This window comes from Podarcis erhardii (genome assembly GCF_964252035.2).
Source record: "Podarcis erhardii genome assembly, chromosome: 14".
NCBI classification, from domain to species: domain Eukaryota; kingdom Metazoa; phylum Chordata; class Lepidosauria; order Squamata; family Lacertidae; genus Podarcis; species Podarcis erhardii.
In genome coordinates this window covers 44,759,707-44,775,001 of record NC_138503.1, presented here as the reverse complement: position 1 = coordinate 44,775,001, position 15,295 = coordinate 44,759,707, and the positions used below count along the sequence as shown (strand labels likewise).

The 15,295-nt window shown below is 42.3% G+C and overlaps 1 protein-coding gene and 1 long non-coding RNA gene across 3 annotated transcripts in view; both read left to right on the top strand.

Annotated features, from left to right (window-relative positions):
* EEF2K (eukaryotic elongation factor 2 kinase) overlaps positions 1 to 10,249 on the top strand; it is a 34,197-nt gene extending 23,948 nt beyond the window's left edge. The window contains exons 12-18 of one of the 2 annotated variants that reach the window (XM_081839736.1): positions 925 to 1,002; positions 1,796 to 1,858; positions 4,084 to 4,218; positions 5,627 to 5,815; positions 7,928 to 8,052; positions 8,550 to 8,728; positions 9,787 to 10,249. In XM_081839736.1, coding sequence (XP_081695862.1) covers positions 925 to 1,002; positions 1,796 to 1,858; positions 4,084 to 4,218; positions 5,627 to 5,815; positions 7,928 to 8,052; positions 8,550 to 8,728; positions 9,787 to 9,896 — 879 coding nt within the window. In that variant the 3' untranslated portion in view covers positions 9,897 to 10,249. The remainder of the gene's footprint in view (positions 1 to 924; positions 1,003 to 1,795; positions 1,859 to 4,083; positions 4,219 to 5,626; positions 5,816 to 7,927; positions 8,053 to 8,549; positions 8,729 to 9,786) is intronic. The other variant, XM_081839737.1, reaches the window with a different exon arrangement.
* Positions 1 to 14,002, top strand: part of LOC309329374 — a 48,728-nt gene extending 34,726 nt beyond the window's left edge. Inside the window, exon 2 of the long non-coding RNA XR_014151097.1 lies at positions 11,946 to 14,002. This is a non-coding gene — a long non-coding RNA (uncharacterized lncRNA). The remainder of the gene's footprint in view (positions 1 to 11,945) is intronic.
* Positions 14,003 to 15,295: the final 1,293 nt, after the last annotated feature.

Genomic DNA, 15,295 nt, shown 5'->3' with positions numbered 1-15,295 from the left:
AGGAGAAGGATGTTGAAGAATTTCAGAAAAAGGAGCGGAAATGGCTCATGTTCGCATATTTAGCTCGTGTCCAGAAAGGAAATCAATACGGTGAATATGATCGGTATTTGCTGCTGCCGTTGCTTTCAGCCAGCAAATGATATTAATTGATTATGCCTCCCTTGCATTGGGTTTCCTTTGCACTGAAATGAGCGGGGTGGTATAACATCATTACATAAATTATGAAAGTTATTTTGCCACAACAAACAGTGAGGCCGGCCTGTGGTAGAACGGAAACTGTTGCATGTAATGAATACAGTGTGGAATGGCAAATAATGCCATCTTGCATCCCTGCTCTAGAGCAGACGATGTATCTCTGGTGGGCATTCATTTCAGTATAGACTTAGCAATCTATAGTATAGACAAGCAGGGATCTTTATTACCTGCTGCTGCTTCTACACACACACACACACACACACACACACACTCTTTCCCAGTCATCTTGATTTTCCATCATTGTGTCACAAGTTCCCTGAGCTAGTTAGGAATAGTCTTTTCATGTCTAGTTTGTTGTGTTGAGAAAACAAGGTGCAAAGCTGCTATGTGACTGTCCTGGAAGGAAATACAGTGGTACCTTGGGTTAAGTACTTAATTCGTTCCGGAGGTCCGTACTTAACCTGAATCTGTTCTTAACCTGAAGCACCACTTTAGCTAATGGGGCCTCCTGCTGCTGCCGTGCTGCCGGAGCACAATTTCTGTTCTCATCCTGAAGCAAAGTTCTTAACCTGAAGCACTATTTCTGGGTTAGCAGAGTCTGTAACCTGAAGCGTATGAAACCTGAGGTACCACTGTAGCTGAATTTATAAAGCAGGAGTATTTGTACTGCCTTTGCACATTGAGAGTTCAGAGAAAGTACTGGCATTGTATCCTGTTTTTTCTCCGTAGGACTCTGAAAATGGAGGTGACAGTGGATACCCCAGCGAAAAGAGGAGTGAACAAGAAGACATTGATCACCGAGAAAAAGTAACGCCTTTTCCCTCCAGAGTGAATAAGCCTTCCCCTTGCCCCCTCATTTTTGTATTATGTAACCCATATATAATTTGCTGCTTGTTTTTCATTCTATGAATTTGAATTGTGAGCAGAAGCTCACAGCAGGCAACTGGGAGGCTATCAAGCTGTAATTTAAGGGCACTGTGACTTGTAGGTCTGGAAAAGGTAAACTGAAGTTCCCAGGATTCTTTGTGGGAAGTCAAGTGTGTTTAAATGCATAGTGTGATTGCAGCCTACATGAAAGAAACGCCATGTTGTGACAGGTGCCTGTCTCCTCTATCCACCTCTCTTTTTCCTGACCTTAACATCAGAGGAAAGAGGACAGGAGGAGTGTGGCAAAAAGGGGGCAGATTCACCTGCACTTCTCTGCTCACCTATAGGCAACTGCTAGTCACCCCCAGGTGAGGTAGAAAGGGACACACTTCATGTCTCTTCCGGCTATTGTTATAAGAACCAGTGCTTTCCCCCCTATAAAAATAGGTCGGTACCATAACGTTGTTACAGTAAGTTCCCCACTTTTTAACAACAGCAAAAAAGAGGTGCCAGTACATTTTGTACCCTTGAGTAACCCCTGAAGAAAAGCACTGATAAGAACTAACATCATTTTTACTCATTTTCTGTTTCACTATTTGAAATATTTAACTTTACTCATATTGAAATGAATGCATCACTCCAAAATCTTGGGAAAGGGGATTGATTTTGCAAAGGTTCTTAGCAAAATGTGAGTCATATTCTGTACCTTTCTTTTCTTTTAACATTAACGTAGGGGCATTCCAATTGCAACCGGAGACATGAACCTGACGAAGACAGTTTGGGCAGCTCTGCACGGGTAAGTAAAGCATAAAATGTCTTCAGGTAATAGCTGATTGCTGTGGTTTGGTCCTTAAATATCATATGCATATTAATGCACTTAGCTTTTCTCAGAGTAATATTTCACCCTGACTTTTTAATTCTTTTTCCTCCCTAATTAGAGAAATGCTGTTGTAAATAAATCCTCTGTGACCACTAAAACCAGTCTCCAGAGCAAACTGGTGATTCTGCATGAATATTTCAGTTACATGCTGTTATTTGCTTTAACTTTTACCCCGCTGTTTGGTTTTGTTTTCATTCTGTTCTGCTGTTGCTGCTCTGTCCACACTGTTTGAATGTTTCTCTACAAAAGGCTCCAGATCTTGGAGTACGCAAAAAGCTCTCATTACTGCTGCTCTTTTTATTCCCTATTTCCTTCTATTATTATTGTTAATTCAAATGAAACCTCTTTTGATGCATACATTCATTCATCCTTACTGATGATTTTCAACAGCAATTTTTTAAAAAACCTACCAGCTCATTCTAAAATAAAAGAAAGATAAGCTAGTTGAAGCTTAGGGTTGCCATATTTCAAAAAGTACATTTCCTGACACCCGCAAAGTTGTTTAGCTTTTTGGGGGAAACCTCCCCCCAAAATAGTGATTTTAAGCTTCTGGAACTGTTTCTGCTGCTTTTTCCATCATGTTGCCATACATCTGGGCTTTCCCTGGCATTTTGCTGATTTGGCGAAATTCTCCCATTTATTTATACACCCCCTAACCAGGACGTGTCAGGAATTTTCCTGACGTATGGCAAGCCTAGCTGAAGAGTTCTCGTAAGCTGCAAATCTCTCTGAAACAAAGGTATTGTTTCTAGCTGTAAGAAGCACTAGAGGATGCTAGCCAAAGAGAAGTCTTAATTAAAATACAGATTCATTTGTTTTTAACTGCCAGAAGAATTGTGAACAACTTTAAATGGCTGAAAATAGGCATTTGCAATTCATTGGCGGAAGTTTCCAGGCATCTGTACTGATGGGGACAGATGGACACATTGAAATTACCATGTTATTGCCAAGCCGCAGTCTGAGAAGAACAGCATGCTGTTATCTAGCCTGCCTGTGCCTGCTATCTGCATCATTTCAAGAGAGATTGTTTCAATTGTTACTGTCCTGTTCCTATTTTCCTCAACCTGGTTCCCTTCAGGTGCTTTTGACTGCAGTTTCCACCAGCCCTAGGCAGCATGGCCTTCAATGGTGGCAGTTGTATTCCAAAACATCCAGAGGGCGGGAACATTGGAGGAAAGCTGATCTGAGGGCTTAAGCATGTGCCTTGATGTGTGTCCCCCCCCCCAAATTTCTACATAATGCATTTCCTGCATTGCAGGGTCTTAGATGACACTTGGGATCTCTTCCTGGAAATGGTTCCTTGTCTTTCAGGCTGCTGTGGTTTTAAGGCTATTGTTTATTCCAATTACTATCATTTATTTCTCACTATTCCTGACCCACCTGAGTTCTAGTCGGTTTTCACTAGGGACCGAGCCTTTAATGAGGCAAACCCTGCATTCTAGAACTCCCTGCCAGTGAAGTTTTTCAGGAACCATCCCTCCCATCCTTTAGACATCTTTTGAAAACTTTTTTGTGTGCAGACAGGCATTTATAACATTTTTTCTTTTAACCAATCAGTATATTTTTAATGCTGTTGAACCGCCCTGAGATCTATGGATGAAGGGACAAATCTAAACAACAACAATAAAAATAGAGATGATTATTTATTATTATTATTATTATTATTAGTGATTCTTAATGGCTCTTTTGTTGATACTATCCTTGTACATAACCTTGCAATACTTTTATGCAAGTGTGGGTTATGGATTCAGAAAGAAGAAGGACCACAAAGATGTCTGGGGTACCGGTGGCGAAAGCTTCTAAGGACACTTTCTAGACATCTGGTTGCGTAATGCAGCATTAAACCAGGAGTTTATGGGTGTGACCTGCCTGTTCTCCAAAGTTGCTAGAAATTCTGGTTGCGGGCAGAGAGTTAGGTGTTGATGTTGTTTTCACCCCTTTGCTGCCGTCACATTTCTGTTTTGAAAAGCCTAACTATAAAGGTTTGCTGATCAAAACTCATGGCACAAGAGGGATCTATCGGTTGGCGCTGTTTGTTTAGATAGGGCAGCACGTGCTCTCTCTTTTTCCTTTTCTTTTTCTTCCATCTTTTTCTTTTTTACGTTTCAAACTCAAGTCACGATGCATTCGCCCTGTTCTAGGTCAGTGTGGAGAAATGGAATCTCTACAACGCTTCCAGAGTTCACATTCACAGACCCTCCTGTGTGGCGGTGGAAGTGCAGAGACTCAATGCCTTGGAGCTTGAGAAGAAAATTGGGAAGTCCATCCTTGGGAAGGTTTGATCACCACACAGTCTCTTGCATCCGGCAGGCACCAAGTATCACCTGAGCCCGACGGCTCACTCTGCAGAAAGAACGAGGGTTTTCACATAAATTGCTTGTCTCCTTAAGTAAAGAGGACCAGCCTGGTTCTAGGGCCAGAAAAAGGAATAAACTTGTAATCTGTGCATCAACTAATACTTAATTTTCCATTGACAATGCATTTAAACTTACTGGGTGACTATGGAGTTGTCAGCGTTGCCAGGGATAGGATAATTTAGATTAGAGAAAGGGCATCAGAGAAAGGAGTTAAACACCTCCCTCTTAGAGCCGCAGTTTTCCAAACTGCTCAGTGAGACTAAAGATTAGTAAAGCAAAACAAAAAAAAAAGTTTATTTTGGCCTTAATACTCAGGGATGAGCTGCTGATATTTCCTCAGGGGCAGCAAATGGCTAGGAAATTTATTTTTCCCCTGGGGAGTGCTTCATAGTACTGTATTTTTTGCTCTATAAGTCTCACTTTTTCCCTCCTAAAACGTAAGGGGAAATGTGTGCGCGTCTTATGGAGCGAATGCAGGCTGCACAGCTATCCCAGAAGCCAGAACAGCAAGAGGGATTGCTGCTTTCACTGTGCAGTTATCCCTCTTGCTGTTCTGGCTTCTGAGATTCAGAATATTTTTTTTCTTGTTTTCCTCCTCCAAAAACTAGGTGCGTATTGTGGTCTGGTGCGTCTTATAGAGCGAAAAATACGGTATTTTTGAGGAGGCTTAGTATTGGCACCCGGCACCCATGGGCAGCTGTTCATCCATATTACAGCCTTTTGAGGACTGCATCCAGGGGGAGCAAGAGGATCTGTCCAGGGCACCAACAATGAAGCCGTGTCTGTCCGTACAGCCTCAGTTGCAGTGCAGAAGTGACTTTGAAAGCATTCAAAATGTGCTGTTCCTTCCTCTGGTTAGCATGGGTGTTCCTCTGAGACAAGCTAAATACATGGTGGCGTTAGGTGAGATAGAGCATGCATTTGGAGACCGCTCCACACATCACTCTTTTTTGCAGCTTGAATAGGAGGGAGGGGGGAAATATTATCCCAGGCAGTACTGAGATAGTCCTGTGAATCCACTTCCAGGAATTTACCTTGCTGGCTTTTAAGGTTAAGAAATTGCTTCAGGGTTTCACGGAACAATGCCCAGTGTTCTAGGTGCTTCTGGTGTGGCGGCATTGCTAAAACTAAACATGATGTGGATGTGCTCAGCCCCCTAGATGGGAGACCACTATCAGTTCCATGTAAGAACAGACATAACATACATAATCATAAAACGATTCCTTGAAAACGTTTTGCAGAACTGAACAGGCCATCGGGTTATTCTTCATTGGGTCATCTTCCTTTCTGATTTCTTCCGTTCTCTTGATGTCTCTCTGTCTCACAGGTGCACTTGGCCATGGTTCGTTATCACGAAGCGGGCCGTTTCTGTGAGAAAGACCAGGAGTGGGATGAGGAATCGGCTATTTTTCACCTGGAGCATGCAGCTGACTGTGGAGAGCTGGAAGCCATTGTTGGCTTAGGGCTCATGTACTCCCAGCTGCCCCATCACATTCTCTCTGAAGTCACACTAGAGGTAAGCAAGGCAGTGCTTAAAGTTGCCAAAACCTGGAGAGGAAACGGGGCTCCTGCATGACCATTCCCGCACCTCTGGATTCATGTTTGAACACAGAAACAAGTCAGGGATGTTGGATATTGTAGCAGTGGCTTTTCTGCATCAGCAGGCGATTGAACCAGATGACCTTTGGGGACTCTTCCGACTCTTATGAATCACATTTGTCTGTACACCTTAAAATGTGAAGTGTTAATGAGACCAACACACGTACTGTGGTACATTTGAGTGAATGAATGAATTTTATTATTACGGTCACTAAAATATAACCTAAAATTATCATTTAAAACCTTAATCATGATGATAGCACAGCTTGTTCCCTACATTTTATGGCAGCTGCACATATTTTGGCCACCCTTAGCGTGATCTCTAGATCCTTGTCCTCTACCAGGAATTTTAGACATTGAAGTTCGGACCCATTTAGAGATTTTTGTATAACAGGAGTGATAAATACCAAGCGTATATCCCCGTAGAAACAGCAGCGTAAAAAGACATGAGAGACAGTTTCTACCTCCATCAAGCCGCAGGGACAGGCTCGTTCCACGTATGGTTTACCCTCGAATCTGCCCTGCAATAAGGCAGATGGCAGCACGTTGAATCTAGAGAGGGTAAATGAACGTCTGTGGTACAGTTGAGTAATTTTAGAGGATCTAAAGAGGGGAGGGGCTCTTTAGATGCTAATGTATCGTACTGCATTTATTTCAAAATATTGTTGAGGGGACCCTTTTGCTCGTTCAGTTGAGGTGGGCTCTGGACGTTGTTCCAGAGCCTGACCTTGGCAGAGCTGCTGCCCATGTATCTTACAAATACTGTTGCTGAGCCCTGATTTGCTGCCTGGGAGGCCCTCAAATGGGAATGATACCAACATCCTTTTGTTAGCTGTCACATTCAGCATTCCACAAATGCAGCGTCTCTTCCTGGCAACCTGATACCCAGCTGCAGTACAGTAAGACAGGACCCCCCCCCAATCTCTTATTTATCTGTGGTATGCACAGAGGACATTTGGTGAGGTGGGGGTTGAGCTGGGAAGAGGGCTTGTGGGGAGGAGCTAGGAGTAAGAAACTGGTTGAGCTTTTCCCTGAGCCTTCTGCACATTCCTACCACTCCAGGGTGGGGAAACCTTATGGGCTCCTGACCTTACAGGTCCTGCAGTTGCCCACTCTGTCCCTCCACCACCCATCCGTTCCATATCTTTAATTAATATGATAACACACAATGTTCCAAGGGATGCGGGTGGCGCTTTGGGTTAAACCACAGAGCCTAGGACTTGCCGATCAAAAGGTCAGCTGTTCGAATCCCTGCGACGGGGTGAGCTCCTATTCCTCGATCCCTGCTCCTGCCAACCTAGCAGTTCAAAAGCACGTCAACGTGCAGGTAGATAAATAGGTACCGCTCCGGCGGGAAGGTAAACTGCATTTCTGTGCACTGCTCTGGTTCGCCAGAAGCAGCTTAGTCATGCTGGCCACATGACCCGGAAGCTGTATGCCGGCTCCGTCAGCCAATAAAGTGAGATGAGTGCTGCAACCCCAGAGTCGGCCACGACTTGACCTAATGGTCAGGCGTCCCTTTACCTTTACCTTACACAATGTTCCAGTAGATTAAGATCCCATACAAAAATCTCTTGACAATACAGTTGTACCTCGCAAGACGAAATTAATTTGTTCTGCGAGTTTTTTCGTCTTGTGATTTTTTCGTCTTACGAAGCACGGATTTTGGAAAAGCTTCAAAAATCACCAAAGTCTTCAAAAACCTCAAAAAAGGCTACCACACCGCGTGCTGTGAGTTGCTCCTCGAAGTCAAGTCGCAACTGCACCCCCTGAATGCACAGTTTTAAGAAAAAGGAAACAAAACTTGCAAGACAAAGGAAACAAACTTGCAAGACGTTTTCGTCTTGCGAAGCAAGCCCATAGGGAAATTCGTCTTGCGAAGCAACTCAAAAAACGAAAAGCTCTTTCGTCTTGCGAGTTTTTCGTCTTACGAGGCATTCGTCTTGCCAGGTACCACTGTAGTTCAGCTTTTTCTACAAGCAGATATGGCAACTATGATAATTGATGGTTATCCTCTTTGCTTTTACAGGACATCAAGGAAAATAGAAGCAAAGGGTTTGATTATTTATGCAGAGCATCAGAGGCAGGAGACCGTCCTTCCATGATTCTTGTTGCTAGAGCATTTGATACAGGCATGAACCTTCCTCCTGACAGGTACTATTTTGTTAAGGGCCTCTGACAAGTGGCAGGTGTGTGTGTGTGTGTGTGTGTGTGTGTGTGTGTGTGTGTTGATTCTTAAATCACTTTAGGAATTGTAGATTTATAAGGGGAATAGTGGTCTCCTAACAACTCAGCACCCTTAACAAACTATACCTCCCATCATTCTTTGCGGGAAGCCATGACAGTTTGAAGTGGTACCATAGTGCTTTAAATGTATACTGCCATTTCTTTTCTCACTCTCTCATTCTGCGACGTTTTTCTCCTTTTGGTCACCACTTCTTTTCCCTCTCTCTTATTGCCACCTTCCTTTCTCTCTGTGCCATCTCCATTTTAAGCCACATGAAATAGGCCGAAGCCTGCATGAAATTAGGGCACTTTTCCGAGGACAGATTGCCCACCCCTGTTGCAGAATTTCGCAGATCGAATAACAAGACTCAGCAGGATATTATCCTTGGAGTTTTCCATGATTGATTTGTTGTTTAATTACTCAGATGCCGGGACTGGAAGGAAGCCATACATTGGTACAATTCGGCATTGAACATGTCAGATTATGACGAAGGAGGGGAATACGATGGGACCCAGGATGAGCCCCGGTATCTACTCCTGGCAAGGGAAGCCGAGATGTTGATGACTGGAGGGTTTCATCTAGACAAGGACCCACAGAAATCAGGTACAGTTCTGGCTTTTTTTTCCCTTTTCCTTTTTTTAACTTTCTGTATTTCATCTGTGCGTGTCTTAATCTTTATAAGATGCCTTGAATCCAATTGTTCGAGACTTACACTTCTCTGAATTCTGCAGTGCAGTTCTCCAGTGAGGGAATGTGTACAAAAATGCATATACTGGGGGAGCGTTTGCATAGAAATGCACATCTCAGTGAAAATAATAAACAAAAATGCTTTCGTATTTGTTTTGTATGTGTTAGGCAAAATTGCATGCATGTGGACGTTAGCAGAAACTTGCATTAATTTGCATTCATTCAAATTTCAAGAGGATTTTTGTTAACATCGTGAACTGATGTGGAAACGGGGAGAAGTAAACTTAGGATTGAAAAAAATGAAAAACAGAGACAACCCGCAACTGACAGATCCATGCATTCCTATTTGGAAGTGCCTTTCATGTGATCCTTCATCCTGTTTTCTTTAAAAATAATAATTTTATAATAGTACAGAAGGAAAATTAAAACAAACAAACTGATATAAACACACAAAACATTCCAAAGATCACATTGAGAAAAGGAATACACAGGTGAACCACACATCCTCATTACACACTTTGAAAAGTATACATTTATAAATTCCAAATGTGTAGCATCAACAGTGAAGTTAACAACAACCTTCTTTAAACCTTGGAGAAATTCTGGGACGTGATATCTAAATAAAGAAAATCTAGAGTATTGAGATAACATACCTCTCCAAAAAGAAAAGTGAATAGGAGGTTCTTCTGGTGAGGAATTAATGAAAGAAATGGAAGCTACTCATCTTAAAATTTATCTCTGCTACAGTTGTCTCTGACTACTCAGCAATATTGTGTTAGTTTGCCTACAAGTGCAACCTTCCAAAGCCTATCATACCAGTTTTGCATAGTTAACAAATGATGGCTTCTCCATAAGAGTGGGATCTCCACCTAGGCTCCTTCCAGGAAACACATTATTGATGACTTAAATTGACAGATCCGCCCATCTCTTAACTGGAGACATCCTTCATGTGATTCTCCATCCATTTTTCTTAGGTGAGCTGTTTACTGAAGCTGCGGAAGCTGCTATGCAAGCCATGAAGGGAAGATTGGCCAACAAGTACTACCAGAAAGCGGAAGAGGCCTGGGCCATGATGGAGGAATGAAACTTGAACCAAGGCTGTTTCTGTGTGTGTGCATGTGCGTGTGTGCGCGCGCATATCAGTATAGATGCTTTTTTAAAAGACTCTTATTTTGTGCAAGGTGCATGGGGGGTGGGAGGAAATTTTAAAAAAGGTTTTTTAATGTGGTGTTAACTGATAATTGTGTTTTTCATATGACGATTTTTCTAACTCTGTTGGAACAGAAATACAAAGCAGGAGCGGTGAAATGTACTGTTACTGACATTCAGAGATGCAATATCAGTTGCTGTTGATAATTTTGTAAAAATGGTCCAACCTGTCTCTTCATTTGGAAGAAATAAAGCAGATATCCACTTTTATGGTAGGCACAATAGAAAGTTGCTTCATGTTTTACTTCCCTCTTCTATCTCTGCCTCCCTCTATTAGGAAATGCAGATATTTTTGCATTTGGGTCTCTTTTGTTAGAAATGCATGCTTGTTATTGGTTCAAGATTTGGTCTTCCAGTCTAGGACATAATAGATATGAGGAACTGGGGAATGTGGCCCTTCTATCCCCACAGTTCTTGACTCTGTGGTGATGGGCAGGAAGGCAGTCTGGAACCTTCTTCCTTTGAACTTGGAAGAAGCTGTAAATTAGGAATACATCCAAGGGCGATACTTTCTTCATCGTACAGCCACTGTTGCCTATTAATCATGGAGCCAGGATGGTGGTAGACTCCTTGTTCTGTTGCCACAGGGAGCAAACCTTTCCCAATTTCCTGCAGTCTGTTGATTTTGTTTCCCCCCCTGCTCAAGCTTTTAAAATTCTTTGAAAACAAAAACCCTGAGAAGTGATTCTCTCCAATCTCATCCTGTTCTGTGGTTTAGGAGCCAATTTAAATATTCAAGAGGTCCGTGAGGAACAGTCCTCTTACAGAAATGTTCCACTTCAGTGTTTACATTTGAAGTGCTGTGTAAGTCTCCCTGCAAACTGAGCTAGAAGCTTTCAGCCTGATTCATAATCCTTTCATGACTTTGAAGAGTAAGGATGTGATGTTCTGATCAATCAGGCAAATTATATTCCACATTTTGTTTTGAGGAAAGGCAGCCTTGTGAGAGAGAACCTGTACCATATGCCTTTCTGTATGTTTGAATAAGTTCTTAATGAACAATGGAAAGAAACCAAAGAACAGGAAGGAGGAACAAAATTCTGCTCATGACATGTTGTTGCCAGGTTGTTGTTTTTGTTCATTGTAATAACTCGTCTATCCTGAGAAAGGGACCTGGTAAACATGGAATCCTGGGGTTTCATGTCTTAGTGCAATTTAACATGATGGCTTTCTTGACTCTCAGCCTTTACATTAAAACTGGTATACTGTTCAAGTCAAGCTGTCCAAAAAACCAAACTTTGATGGCAGGTGTCGCCTAATAATCCTTGGAGGTATACAGTGCACAAAAGAACTGATGCCTCCTTATATTCCTCAATTGGCTTTCCAGCACTGATGACAAGGACAACAAAATAAAGTAGATATAAATCAAGGGTGGGAAACCTTTTCAGACCAACGGCTTCCATTTCCTCATGGGCAACCTTTGGGTGTCTGCATGGCAGTGCTGGGCAGGGCCAGAGGTGAAAGTGGGCATAGCAACAGGTGTGACACTTACCTGTTGTACAGGAGACTACATTTCCGCCACACAAAATCCAGCTATATACATAGACACACACACCCCAAACACATTTCTCCATCCAGGCAAGCAAGGCACATATTATCACAGATGAAGGACACATTCCAACAAGGCAAAAGCACTAAATGATGTGGAGAAGAACATGAGGTGGGTGTATCCGGGGGGGGGGGGACACGCAGCATGGGGAGAATTCGGAGGACCAGGCAAAGCAATCCAGATGGTCACATTTGGCCCCTAGCCCCAAGATTCCCCACTCCGGGTGTAAATGAATGCAACAGTAGCAAATAAGGTGCTATTTTTGCATATCCTGATGGAAATGAAAAGTGTACGGACATGGCTTCCTCATTAGAGCCCTTTCAGAGGAATTGCTTTTCTGCAATTAGCTGGAAGTGAAACGGAGATCCAGTATAGCAATTAATAAGCACTATTATTGTATAGCAATGTCCTCCTCCATAGTCAAGAGCCATCTAATGTTTACGGTACTCACAAGTGAATCTCTTTTCAGCAAAATGCCTTCTGCAGTGTTAATTAAAAGCTCCTCACAGGTTTAGCCCATCTTACTGCTTCATGTTCAGTGAACAGGAATTAGTAATGAATTTCCCCTTTAATCAGCTTCTCTGGGAGTGAGCTTCAATTAATAGTTTCTCCTATTTTGTGTATGATTTTTATAGCATAATAGCACTTTAATATCAATGAGACCACTTTGCTATGTTAGCTACCACTGCCACCCTTCACAGAACACACCTGGCTAAATGAGGAGCAATTGGGGTACAGTTCGTTACTAATCCACCAGTTGTGCTGAACAGGATGTAATAAAACAGGCAGAGCCTGCGCAACTTCCACGTAAATGCACATTTGTCCTTAAAATGCATTGCTTGTGCACACTTGGACAGGTTATTTTATTAGTAATATATATCTCGAAAACAGTAAATACAATGAACTCCCCGTGAAAAAGTAAGTGAAGAAGGGATGGCTATTTCAGATAAAAGTTTGGAAGCAACCAAAAATGATCTTAATGTCTCCAAGATTGGAATTTTATATGGGCTTTCTTGGAAGTAAACCCCACTGAACTTGGAGGGATTTACTTCCCAGTAAGCGGGTGGCGCTGTGGTCTAAACCACAGAGCCTAGGGCTTGCCGATCAGAAGGTTGGCAGTTTGAATCCCCATGACAGAGTGAGCTCCCGTTGCTCGTTCCCTGCTCCTGCCAACCTAGCAGTTCGAAAGCACGTCAAAGTGCAAGTAGATAAATAGGTACCGCTCCAGCAGGAAGGTAAACGGTGTTTCCATGCATTGCTCTGGTTTGCCAGAAGCAGCTTAGTCATGTTGGCCACATGGCCCAGAAGCTGTCTGCGGATGAATGCCGGCTCCCTCGGCCTATAGAGCGAGATGAGCACGCAACCCCAGAGTCGTCCGCGACTGGACCTAATGGTCAGGGGTACCTTTACCTTTACTTTTAAGCATAGATAGGATTGGGTTGCAACAACTTTTCTGACCTCACTCTGCAATACAGCCCTTGCTTGTTTGACTATGCAAATAATGGTTTTGTGCTTTCTTCCATGGTAGCATCACTTTTTCCTGCCCGCTTTATTATCAGTAGTGACATCTCCATTCCCAGTGAAGTTCTCAGAAGCCTCTAGTCTAATTCTGAATTTTGATGGTGAATCTCTAGCTAGACTTCAAACTACATGCTTTAATGTTCATGCATTTATTTATTTTTTTAAAAAAAACACCTATATATAGAAAACTAGATATCAGGGAGAAGGCTAGAATAAGGACCTAGCATCTAGATTTCTACATTCAGAGTAATTTTTTATTTTGTATAGAGGAGCACTCAGTCATGTGATCCCCCACCTGCAATCCAAAGTTGTAGACTCCTGACTGCATCTACTGCATGTAACTATGGGCCTCTGGCTCTCCATTCCTTAAGAAAACATTTTTGATGTGACAGCCAGACTTTCAATTAAGTAGCAGGCTGTTAATCATTAGTTAATTAACTTTGTCACCTTTGCACCAAGCCACTCAAGAGATGAAAGCAATTTCTAATAACATCTGCTACTTCACTGTAGAAATATAAGACCCATTAGTAAGTCCCCTACAATGTTCATTCATCTCAGATTTTCATTACGCACCTTAATTTGCTATGTCCACTCTCTTTGGAGATTTCACTTGTTTCCTGATTTACTAACCTAAAAATCCTGAAATCACCTTCCAGCTGCTACCAGCGCTTCGCTTTTGAGATGTTCTCCTGGATTTGATCTTTGGGGCATATTCCACAGCAAGAATTGCTGGAGGGTACTTGATGGTTACAGACAAGTACTCAGAACTTGTTAAAGAGTTTGCTGAGCTTTGTTGCAAAGCATAAGAGGCTTGAGTTCCTATATCATGTTTACATTGCCTGACGGAAAGGAAGAAGCACAAAAATGTTGTGATAGGTACATTTTCAATAAATTTATGAGGAAGAATCTTATCCAAAGCTTGTGTCTTTATTTCGGGACTCTTGTGTCAGGAATGTCGACTTCATTATTGATCCGGTGTCTAATTGCATATACACAATAAAAACCATATAAGGATTTGAAATTACGGATCATCAGCTGACTATTACAGAAAATATTTTTATTGTCTGCATGATGGTATGGAAAAGTTTTCAGCAAACATTTAAAGGTGAATATGGAAGATGCCTGCTGTATCACTTAACTGGAAGAGCATTCTACAAGACTGGGCCAAAGAAATGAAAGGTTGATGTTGACAAATGAGGCTCATCAACTCAAAAGAAAAATCAGTGATGCTCCTGCAAATGATCTTGATGGCTGTGCTGGGATATTTGGGTTCAGATGGTGCCTAACGTACTTACGTCGTTCAGGGTTTTGTAAACCTTGAACCTTGCTCAGGGGTAAATGGATAGCCACTGTAGATGTTTCAACAAAGGTGTTGGCCATGTGCCTCCATCAGCAGTCTGGCTTCCACATTTTGCACCAGCTAGAGCTGCTGGACCAGGTCCAAGGGCAGCCCCATGTAGAGTGCATGGCAGTGCGATGCTCATACCCTCTGTGGGTTTCCCACAGGAATCCGGTTGGCTTTTGTGAGAAGAGAATGCTGGACTCAACAGTCCATTGAATTGCACCAGCAGGATGCTATTTCATTCATTCAAGTTAGTATATTTCTAATCTGCCAGTTTCTGGGCAGGATACAATACAGTTAAAAACCACACTTGGTGACCTGGGCTTGGACAGGACATTGTTGTGGGGTGGCTAGGAGTTGGGGAGAAGTTAGATTAAGGCAAACGCACCAAATCCATGCTTTCCAAAACAACACAAACTAAAACGGCCATCCTTTGAAGTCTGCACTTCACTGAATTCTGCAATGCAGTTCTCCAGCCAAATAATGTGTACAAAAATGCTTATACTGGAGTAAAGTGTCCATAAAAATGCATATAAGTAATGTACAAAAGTGCATTGTATTAGGGGGGATTTCTTTGCCAAAAATTGAATATATGAGAAGAAATTAGCACTAACGTTTGCGTTTTCATGTGGACTTTTAAAAATTGTAAACTTACATGGAAATGTGGAGAACTGAAAACCGTAAAAATGAGAGAGAACAAAACTGGCAGTTTAACCCATCCTTAAGGTCCCCTAAAAGGCCCTGTCATGGGTCTCTGCCAACTGGCCTCACCTGTTGTTGTATGTGTATAATGCCCCATAATTCCAGGATTAAAACAGTTCTGACCGTTCCAACCTAGTTTGTCATCTCGCCTATCATAAGC